General features: G+C 50.2%; 1 protein-coding gene across 3 annotated transcripts in view; it reads left to right on the top strand.

Annotated features, from left to right (window-relative positions):
* LOC115400124 (fibroblast growth factor 12-like) overlaps positions 1-9908 on the top strand; it is an 18633-nt gene extending 8725 nt beyond the window's left edge. Inside the window, exons 1-5 of one of the 3 annotated variants that reach the window (XM_030107795.1) lie at positions 3538-3751; positions 6982-7092; positions 8146-8249; positions 8344-8542; positions 9678-9908. In XM_030107795.1, coding sequence (XP_029963655.1) covers positions 3553-3751; positions 6982-7092; positions 8146-8249; positions 8344-8542; positions 9678-9847 — 783 coding nt within the window. In that variant the 5' untranslated portion in view covers positions 3538-3552 and the 3' untranslated portion in view covers positions 9848-9908. Of the gene's footprint in view, positions 1-3537; positions 3752-6981; positions 7093-8145; positions 8250-8343; positions 8543-9677 lie in introns of those variants that run through there. The other 2 variants (XM_030107793.1, XM_030107794.1) reach the window with 2 other exon arrangements.
* Positions 9909-11344: the final 1436 nt, after the last annotated feature.

Raw genomic sequence — 11344 nt, 5'->3', positions numbered from 1 at the left:
GCTTAACATCCTGAAATAGATATTCAGCATCAAAGATTTAACACACGTACACACACTTACACACACACACACACACACACACACACACACACACACACACACACACACAGAAATACACACTTCTCTTCTCGTCCAGCAGGTGTCAGTGTGTCTCCAGGACAAACGGCCTGTTTGGTTCTTCAAAAACATGCTTTCTGAGCTCAAATGGAACAAATCGTTCAACAGGTAATTGATTATTTCAATTTAGCTCCAAAACCTGTTCACACCAGCTTTGATCTGGATCCACATGTTAAATATAATATGATCCGATTGTTTCTATAATGTGACTTAACCACTAAACCGGCGAGATAACTTCAAGAAATGCATTTAATTAAAAAGCCAAATATTTTTTCAGGGTAAATCATTATTCATAGTATTTATTAATTACTGATTTAGTTCTCCATTTCATTTTATTTTTTTATTTCCTTGATAAAAGTGAAAAAAAGGATCAGATAAAATCTGATTATTTCAAAATGAACTAAATAGTAATGAATGTCATCAAATCAACAGATTTAAATCAGATGAAAATAAAAGTACGTGTCTTCTGCTGTTGTTGACATGATGTGTTCGCTGCCGTTCAAGTAACCTCTGACTTTCTGCTGCCCTCTGATGAAGCACTTTGTCTATTGATCAGGAAACATACCTGAACTCTCAAGCACACACACACACACACACACACACACACACACACACACACACACACACACACACACACACACACACACACACACACACACACACACGCACACACGGTGGGATCAATGGATCTGCTGTCTCGGTGGATTTCCTGTCCTTCGCTCTCAGATATTAAACCTATCAGACCTCATTAATCAGCACATCCTGGGCATCTCCTGTGCGCGTCTGTGTGTGTGTGTGTGTGTGTGTGTGTGTTGGGGGCAGGTGGATTTAGTGGTGTCACACAGGTGGGGGCAGTGATGAAGATGAGGTGCTCCTCTACCTCGGTCCCAGCGAGCAGGTTCGAGGACACAAATAAACGTTAGTCATTTACGGCGCTGACCCAGTTTTTCTGCTGGGACTTCAGGCCTACATTCAGCGCCGCGGTGCGTTCACTGACACGTGCCGCCAACTCGGGTCCCAGAGCAAAGTGTGGAAAGTATTTCCTGAAAACATCCAACACTCATCAGGCAGAGATAGTTCTGGTTTTGATTAGTAAAGTTCAGGTTCATATAGTGTTGGTTAGTATAGTTCTGGCTGGTTAAAGGAGTTCTGGCATATACAGTGTTGATTCTTGATTCTGGAGCTCCGGTTTGTACGGTGTTGGTTAGTGGAGTTCTGGTTTGTATTGTATTGATTAATTGAGTTCCGGTTGGTTAGAGGAGTTCTGGTATACACAGTCTTAATTCAGGAGTTCTGGTTTGCACGGTGTTGGATAGTGAAGTTTTAGTTCATATAGAGCAGGTTCATGGAGTTCTGGTTCATACGGTGTTGGTTGGAGGACTTCTGATTGGTTAGTAGAGTTTTGGTTGGTTAGTAGAGCTCTGGTTCGTACGGTGTTGGTTAGTAGAGCTCTGGTTCGTACGGTGTTGGTTAGTAGAGCTCTGGTTCGTACGGTGTTGGTTAGTAGAGCTCTGGTTCATATGGTGTTGGTTTTTCTTAGTTCTGGTTGTTTAATAGAGCTCTGGTTCGTACGGTGTTGGTTAGTAGAGCTCTGGTTCGTACGGTGTTGTGTTTAGAGCTCTGGTTTGTACGGTGTTGGTTAGTGGAGTTTTGGTTCATACGGTGTTGGTTTTTCTTAGTTCTGGTTGGTTAACAGAGCTCTGGTTCGTACGGTGCTGTGTTTAGAGCTCTGGTTCGTACGGTGCTGTGTTTAGAGCTCTGGTTCATACGGTGTTGTGTTTAGAGCTCTGGTTCGTATGGTGTTGGTTAGTAGAGCTCTGGTTCGTACGTTGTTGGTTAGTGGAGTTTTGGTTCATACGGTGTTGGTTAGTAGAGCTCTGGTTCGTACGGTGTTGGTTAGTAGAGCTCTGGTTCGTACGGTGCTGTGTTTAGAGTTCTGGTTCCTACGGTGTTGGTTAGTAGAGCTCTGGTTCGTACGGTGCTGTGTTTAGAGTTCTGGTTCGTACGGTGTTGGTTAGTAGAGCTCTGGTTCGTAGAGTGTTGGTTAGTAGAGCTCTGGTTCGTACGGTGTTGGTTAGTAGAGTTCTGGTTCGTACGGCGTTGGTTAGTAGAGCTCTGTTTTGTACAGTGTTGGTTAGTAGAACTCTGGTTCGTACGGTGTTGGTTAGTGGAGTTTTGGTCCATACGGTGTTGGTTAGTAGAGCTTTGGTTCGTACGGTGCTGTGTTTAGAGTTCTGGTTCGTACGGTGTTGTGTTTAGAGCTCTGGTTCGTACGGTGTTGTGTTTAGAGCTCTGGTTCGTACGGTGTTGGTTAGTAGAGCTCTGGTTCGTACAGTGTTGGTTAGTAGAGTTCTGGTTGGTCAGTAGAGCTCTGGTTCATTCGGTGTTGGTTTTTCGGAGTTCTGGTTGGTTAGGGGAGTCTGGTGATGCTCTGCCGTGGTTTACCAGATGACTACATCCACCCTGACGCTGTCGGGTTTCATGCTCTGGTGTCTTCATGGTGTTGAACGGCGCCTCCTGCTGGTGCTGAAGCTCTGTGGTTCAAACAGGCGAGAGGAGGGCGGCTCTGTGAGTCGTGCAGACGCTGCGATGTGGGAACAACATGAAACATCAGGCAGAATATTTTTAGGAGCTTCTTCCACACCTCCACCTCCCATCTCTCCACCACTCTCTCTCGGGCTGAGTGAGGAGGAGGAGGAGGAGGAGGAGGAGGAGGAGCAGCAGCAGCAGCGCTGAAGCTGCAGTCAGTCGTCCGGAGCCTCTCGGTGGATCTTCTCTGCTCCGTCGCTCCGGTTTCTCGGTGGACGGTCTGGTGCCGGAATGCAGCGGGAGGCGTGAGGATGCGGTCGGAGTCGCTCCGCTCGCGGTCTCATCACCGACGCACGAAGGTGGAAATCCCAGCAGCCCCTGCAGCCACGTGCTCGGAGCAGCTGAGTGAAAACCCATCGATTCAGAACAAAACCGAATGAATTATTCAGGGTTTCTCCTGAAGAAAGACTCTCTCCGCCTCTGCTGCGATGCTTTTATCTCCTGAAGCTGCCGTGAAGCCATGGACCAGCGCTCCGTTTCTCCGCAGTCGGCAGAACCTCCAGGCGCTCCTAGTGTTCTTCTGACGGGGTCTTCAACTCGTCTCGGGTGTTTGAGGAAACCTCGTTTGGATTCGTCGTTGGATGTGACCTGCCTGATCTGAACATGCTCTGAAACGTGAGGAATCTGCTGCTTTCTCAGCTCGTTCAGTGACGACTCTCGTCCAGCTCTGCAGAGTTTCCTGTCATCACTCCTCCTCAGCCCGGGTCTCAGGTTCTGCTTCCTGCTGGACCCCATGAGTCTCCTGTAGGAGGAAGCCTCGGTGGACTTTGCCGTCCCCCCGCCGGCATGTCCTGTCCCTCTCCGAACTGAAGCTCGGACGCGTTTCCCTCCCTCTTGTCGGGGACAATGGCGGCGGCCATCGCCAGCTCGCTGATCCGACAGAAGCGTCAGGCCCGCGAGACCAACAGCGACAAGGTCGCCACCAACAAGCGGCGCTCCAGTCCCAGCAAGGACCCCCGCTCTCTGTGCGAGCGCCACATCTTCAGCGTCTTCAGCAAAGTCCGCTTCTGCAGCGGGAAGAAACGGCCCGTCCGGCGGAAACCAGGTGAGTAACGAAAGCAAGATGGGGTCTGCCACTAGCACCTCCTGCTGGATGGAGGAGGACAAGCAGGAGCCACCGGGGCACCATTAACTCCAGCTGCTTCACATGGAGGAACTCCCACTTTTAACTCACCGTCAGCAGACTCTTCCTCTGTGTCGGCAGGACCTCCCCTGCTCTCCTCCTCACACCTGCAGAACATCTGTGATCCTTGATGTGTGGGGACGGAGGATGGAGGCCAAACTGCTCCTCTGACGGAGCCACAGTGTCCATCCTTCAGTTGTGCAGTAATGGGAATGAAACTTGCAGGATTTATAGAATATTCTAAATATTTCATGCGGTGTGGACAGTGGGTTTTAGTAGGACATGATCATGTTAACATGTTTTCCTTCACGCTCAAATGAGAAACGTAGTCGTAGGACCCAGCATGGAAAGTTATCTAATTCTTTTGAGGTTTTGTAGTTACATGTTTAGTGGCTACATGTTTAGAGTTAGCTGCTGGCTACATGTTTAGTATTAGCTGGTGGCTACATGTCTAGAGTTAGCTGGTGGCTAGCATTGCACTTAAGACTTGAATTTGTTGGTGACATGTTACTTGCTAACGGTAGCTTAGCTTCTCAGCACTGATCCACTTTCATTTCATTTCATTTCATTTATTCTTTCTCCATGGTAGTATATGAAAGCAACAAGTAGTTACCTTTTACAAAGTGCACATACATACCATGACAAGAACAGGGGTAGGGTGAAGACCCAGTCTTTAGCACTGAAAAAGTTTCAAATGAGCTGAAAATAAGCTTCTTCCTTCATAGCTGATCAATAGGAGTGTGCTAACGTCTCAAGTCTGAAGTCAACGCATTTAGTGACGTTGTTTGAAGTTGAGGAATCTGTCAGAAAGCGAAGCGAAGTGTCTTCCAGTGAGTGTCGCGGAGCAGCCGGGTTCTGAGGTTCTTCTGGGTTCTGCGGCTGTTTCCTGGTGTGTGGTGCTCGAGTCGCTCTGTGGCTGGAGGTTATGTAAATAAAAGAGCTCCTCCGTCTAAAAGCAGGCAGAACTGAAGCGCTGCCAGCAGCTGGATTAAAGATTGCATAATTTTCATCAAAGACGTTGAATATTTGATGAAACACCGGGAGTGTGATTCCAGCCTGCGAGCGCGGGATGTCGACAGACGGCGTCTCCCCGAGGAACAACTTTCACTTCTCAGCAGAACAGAAGAACCTTTTAGTCTCCTGTTTGTGTCCTGAAAAAAATAAATAAATGAATAAAGAAGTGCAGCGAAGGAAAAGATTCACTGAGTCTGAAAGAATCTTTAATAAACGCGATGATCCAAAGCATCACTGTGATGAAGACGATGATGATCATGATGATGAAGAAGAAGATGCTGATGATGATTGATGAAGATATCATAGTGAAGATGATGTAGAACTCAGTTGATATGCTTCAGTAAAACGTTTCAGGAAAACATCCTCAGAGTGTCGTGTTCAACCAGCCTCCGCTGGTAAAGCATGAAGATGACGCTGAAGTGCAGGAAAGCTGTAATACCAGTGAAGTACCAGCAGGGGGAGATGATGTTGGTTTCAAAAAGAGCCCGGGTCTCACTGGAACCCACTCAAAAATGCTGATTATCAGGGTGCATATAAACACATAAACCTCCCGGTTTCAGAGCATGTTCTGGTCTCCATCGCTAGTTTCATCAACTGTGTCGTCTCGACCAGACTCTGATTTTCATGACAGTCATCTGTTGATTTGACTTTAGGAGTTCAAATTTATCAACCAATCTCAGCGCCTCCTCTGGAAACGTGATGCGGTCATGTGACAGGCTGAACCAGTCACATTTACATCTGGTTTCAAACATTCAATATGGAGACGTCCTGTTCAAATAAGCAAAATGGGAATTCAGAATGCTGTGGGGGACGTCACGTTAGCTCCGCCCATCTTTTATATACAGTCAGGGGTTGAAACTGAAAACAAGAGCTGATGTCGCGAAGTCTTGGGCGTCGTTTTCATGACGTGGTCTTCGTCGCGTCATCTCTGTCGCATCGTTGTTCCTGTCGCGTCGTCTCCATCGCGGCACCTTCACTCCCTCTTTTTCAAGGCTTGTGCTCACGGTCATCGGTCGCTGGAAGCCAGCTTCAGCTGGATGGCCTTCCTAACACAGCCGGGGCTCGAACCGGGCTCCAGCACAAAGTGGAGACTGAATCTGAGACTCATATTGGTTACAGTGCACAACTCAGTCCAATCAGACTTCAAAATTTGTCATTTTGAAGTCTGATTGGAGTTTTTCCATCTCCCATTCTCCATGGAGACAGAGTGGGAGTGTCTTCAGTGACCTCGAGCTCCGTAAACAAAACAAACTAATCACACAGAGCCCTGAATGAGTCTGAGGTGAATGAAGCCAGCCTCAGAGTGAACGCTGACCCCCCCTGCTGGGCTGTCGTCACAGCTCTGCTGTGATCCTGCAGCGTGTGACCAGGTGTCTCCACCTGAAGTGAGAAACTCACAGCTGCTCTTCACACACACACACACACACACACACACACGCAGTCGGCCAGGCGTCAGCTTCACGCTCAGGTTCAGTCAAAACATCCTGGATCGACGTGACGTGTCTTCTTCTCAGTCTGCGGCGCCTGACGCTGCTGAAAACAGAACTTCTGGAAATCGCTGTGACTCTGTCGCCGTGGAAACGGCTGGAAAAACACAAGACTTTCCAGAAAGGCTCAGGATCCGTCCTGAGTAGACGACAGAAACGCTGCTACTGGTCCCGGATCACACCACGGCCAGAGTGAAGAGCTGCTCTGCACATGCTCAGTAGATCAACAAGGATGGATGGATGGATGGATGGATGGATGGATGGATGGATGGATGTGTAGATGGATGGCTGGGTGGATGAATGGAAGGGTGGATAAGTGGCACAGCAGCCTGCTCCACATTAGTGTGTCTGTCTTCTGGTCTATTTCTGCGATCTTCTGGCCCACATCACTTCCTGAAGCGTGTTGACACACACACACACACACACACACACACACACACACACACACTTCTGAAGGTGTGTGTGTGTGTGTGTGTGTGTGTGTGTGTGTGTGTGTGTGTGTGTGTTATTTAAATATCCATTGTTGGACAACCTGGAGAACCCTGACAATTACAGAACACCTGCAACAATTTATTCTGAAATGTAACTTTGTGTGTGTGTGTGTGTGTGTGTGTGTGTGTGTGTGTGTGTGTGTGTGTGTGTGTGTTGCAGAGCCGCAGCTGAAGGGCATCGTGACGCGTCTGTTCAGCGAGCAGGGCTTCTTCCTGCAGATGCTTCCTGATGGAACCATCGGCGGGAACAAAGACGAGAACAGCGACAACAGTGAGTCTGCAGGAGACACGGCTGTAACGCCATCGCTGTAATCTGATTACAGCCAGGGCTGGCTCTAGTCAGATTGTAGTTAGCAGTAACTGTAATCAGATTACAGTCTGGAGTAACTGTAGTCACATTTTTATCAAGAGGAACTGTGGTAAGATTACAGCAAAACAGCAAAATAATTTTAAGGAAGTTAGTCAAAAATCATCTGTGTATCATAGAGACTTCACATGGGTCAGTTGGAATTACAAGTATGGTTTAAAATGCAGCTTTGCAACAGAAATGGTTCTGGACATGAACAGTTATGAATGGGAGACTGTCAAGTCTGATTTAAATTTTAATTGTTAAATCAGGGTTTTTGCTTCAACGGCGTTGGGTGTAATCAGAAAGGGCAAAAGAAATTTGAGTTTTGTGTGACCAATATACATGATGTGTGTAGATCTATGTGTGAATATTGTGTACCTCTGCTGACCTGGGAGCGGGCTTGTTTTGTTTGTGTATTGTTGTGTTGTGTGTTGTTTGGTGTTTTTTGTTTTGTGTTGCTTTTGTATATGGATTGTTTTGTAGATGGTGCGGCTGCATCGACACATTGTGGGGATGTTGTGTGGACCCAGGAAGAATAGCTTTGGCATTGCCATGCTAATGGGATCCAAAAAAATCAAATCAAATCACATCATCCATCCATCCATCCATCCATCCATCCATCCATCCATCCATCCATCATCTATCTATGCATTCATCCATCCACCCACCCATCATATACCCATCCATCCATCCATTCATCCATCTACCCTTCCATCATCTACCCATTTACTCATCCATCCATCTATCAACCATCCATCATCCATCCATCCATCCTGATGATGGATGTATCATCATCTCTTCAACATTACTCTGATTGAATCAAATCAAAGAGAAAACAATGTGAGAAAATATCCAGCAGTTCAGCATCGATCGGGGTGGGGGGGTGTGTCTCCCATGCCTCCCCATGCCCCCCCTCCCCGTATCAGAGCCCTGCTTCCCCTCCAGACTGACACAAGGCCCCTCCTCTGCCCTCAGCCCTCTTCAACCTGATCCCGGTGGGTCTGAGGGTCGTGGCCATCCAGGGAGTGAAAGCTGGACTTTACGCCGCCATGAACGCCGAAGGGTTCCTCTACACATCGGTAAGACGGTTCCACGCCCTGCTGCTCCTCCGAGTTCTCCCTGCAAACACTGTCAGGACAGCTCTCCCTGTGTGTGTGTGTGTGTGTGTGTCAGGATGTGTTCACAGCTGAGTGTAAGTTCAAGGAGTCGGTGTTCGAGAACTACTACGTCATCTACTCGTCCACGTTGTACCGGCAGCACGAGTCGGGCCGGGCCTGGTTCCTCGGCCTGAACAAGGACGGCATCGTGATGAAGGGCAACCGGGTGAAGAAGACCAAGCCCTGCTCACACTTCGTCCCCAGACCCATCGAGGGTGAGACACTCTGCTCACTATACTCTGTGTCCCATGTCTGCGGTGGTACTGACCCCCCCTCTTGCCCCTGCAGTGGTACTGACCCCCCTCTTGCCTCTGCAGTGGTACTGACCCCCCCTCTTGCCCCTGCAGTGGTATTGACCCCCCTCTTGCCTCTGCAGTGGTACTGACCCCCCCTCTTGCCCCTGCAGTGGTATTGACCCCCCCTTGCCCCTGCAGTGGTACTGACCCCCCTCTTGCCTCTGCAGTGGTACTGACCCCCCCTCTTGCCCCTGCAGTGGTACTGACCCCCCCTTGCCCCTGCAGTGGTATTGACCCCCCTCCCCCCTTGACCCTGCAGTGGTACTGACCCCCCCTCTTGCCCCTGCAGTGGTACTGACCCCCCCCTTGCCCCTGCAGTGGTATTGACCCCCCTCTTGCCTCTGCAGTGGTACTGACCCCCCTCTTGCCCCTGCAGTGGTACTGACCCCCCCCCTTGCCCCTGCAGTGGTACTGACCCCCCCCCTTGCCCCTGCAGTGGTACTGACCCCCCTCTTGCCTCTGCAGTGGTACTGACCCCCCCTCTTGCCCCTGCAGTGGTATTGACCCCCCTCTTGCCCCTGCAGTGGTACTGACCCCCCCCCTTGCCCCTGCAGTGGTATTGACCCCCCTCTTGCCTCTGCAGTGGTACTGACCCCCCCTCTTGCCCCTGCAGTGGTACTGACCCCCCTCTTGCCTCTGCAGTGGTACTGACCCCCCCCTTGCCCCTGCAGTGGTACTGACCCCCCCTCTTGCCCCTGCAGTGGTACTGACCCCCCCCCTCTTGCCCCCGCAGTGGTACTGACCCCCCCCCCTCTTGCCCCTGCAGTGGTACTGACCCCCCCCCCTTGCCCCTGCAGTGGTACTGACCCCCCCTCTTGCCCCTGCAGTGGTACTGACCCCCCCCCTCTTGCCCCTGCAGTGGTACTGACCCCCCCCCCCTCTTGCCCCTGCAGTGGTACTGACCCCCCCCCTCTTGCCCCTGCAGTGGTACTGACCCCCCCTCTTGCCCCTGCAGTGGTACTGACCCCCCCCCTCTTGCCCCTGCAGTGGTACTGACCCCCCCCCCCTCTTGCCCCTGCAGTGGTACTGACCCCCCCCCCTCTTGCCCCTGCAGTGTGCATGTACAAGGAGCCGTCGCTGCACGAGCTGGAGGAGAAGCTGCTGAAGTCGTCGCGGAGTCCGACCCTGAACAGCGAGAGGCGTGCGCAGAGCGTGGAGCGGGCGCAGCGCGAGCAGCAGGAGGAGCAGGAGGAGGACGAGCTCACAGAGCGCGACGGCTCGTAGCCTGCAGCGCCCCCCGCAGGAGCAGGAGGAGGCAGCGAACTCTGTCCGACAGCCACCACCACCACGACGACGACAACAACCACAACGATCGCCATGACGATGACAGCAACAACAACAACAACAAAAACAAAGAAAAAAAAAGCTTAAAAAAAATATTGGGACAAGTTTTCTCTGAGGGAGGGCGGCGGCGAGGGGGAGGGGCTTGTTTGAGGACGATTTACATTTTATGCAAAAAAGGCCCGCGAGGCGAGCACAGCTACTCTTCATGTCCATCATCGTCCTCGTCCCGACGGAGACAGACTCCCAAGCTTTAAGCCATGTAGAACTCCACCCGTCATCCGTCACCGCGACGCGCCCGCCCGCCGTCCCGCTCTGTCCAATCAGAGCGCAGAGTTTCTCCCTCCTCATCGTGTGTCTCCGGGGGTCCGCGGGTCGTTCCAGTCACTGCCCACTCACAGGTCCAGGTCCAGTTCCAGAGCGCCCCCTGCTGCCTGACAGGCTCCGCCCACCTGCAGACCCCCGTCCAATCAGAGCGCCCCCTGCTGCCTGACAGGCTCCGCTCTCCTGCAGAGACTTTATTGAGTATTTTACAGTAACGTCGTGACTTCTCTCCGTCATTTGACGGTGAAGTCGTCAATAGTCAGATCAAACTACCAGAAGTGCGGTCCTTCAACAAAATATCTTTACTTTCATTACGAGTATTTTCACACTGCTTCACATCAAGTGCCATTACAAATAATTAGTGTTTCTCATCCATGGAAGTATTTTAAAGAAGCTCATTTTGTGACTTACAGTCACTTAAAAAGAAATGTGTCGTGATGAACACAGTAAATATACTGTAGGTGGGATTGCAAGTCGTTTACTTCATAAAGTTGAGTTATTAGAGTATTCACAGTAATCTATTTTGTTTGTTTAAAGTGGATTTGACTTTAACTTATAGCTGAGAAGACTTCTGATGAACGCCAAAATATTTTCCCAGAAATAATTTTCTGCTAAACGTAAGTTACTGGAATTTACTAACTAAAAATTGATTCTTTAACTAGGTTCCTGAACACATCATGTTTGGTGCGTTCAGGAACCTCGGCGGGGCTCAAACTGGTTCCTGAATTCACTGACTGTGGTGTGTTCAGGGACCTTGTTAGGGCCTGGAATTTCTCTGCAGGAGAACTTTATCAGATGTTCTCACGCGGTGCGTTCAGGGACCTTTGTTAGGGCAGGGGGACGTTTATCAGACCTCTGCAGGTTTGTGGAGTTTTGATCAGACATGAAGGCCTCGTGCTGCGTTCAGGGCCCACCAGACTCGCATGGAAGAAGTATTGCATGTTTTTTCCCCTCCTCTTCTTCCTGAAGCATAGCAGCGACGCCCCCTGCGGGAGCTTGAGGGGGGATTTTAGGGGGACTGAATGACGGGAGGCGCGATGTGTTCAAATACCACAGCATGCGTTCCAGAGCTTGAAATGCCCACACTTTGCCCTGTCTTTAAACACACCTGCTCTG

This window comes from Salarias fasciatus, chromosome 14 (genome assembly GCF_902148845.1).
Source record: "Salarias fasciatus chromosome 14, fSalaFa1.1, whole genome shotgun sequence".
Classification (NCBI taxonomy): Eukaryota; Metazoa; Chordata; class Actinopteri; order Blenniiformes; family Blenniidae; genus Salarias; species Salarias fasciatus.
Note: the sequence above shows the minus strand (reverse complement) of the source record. Positions and strands in the feature narration are given on the sequence as shown.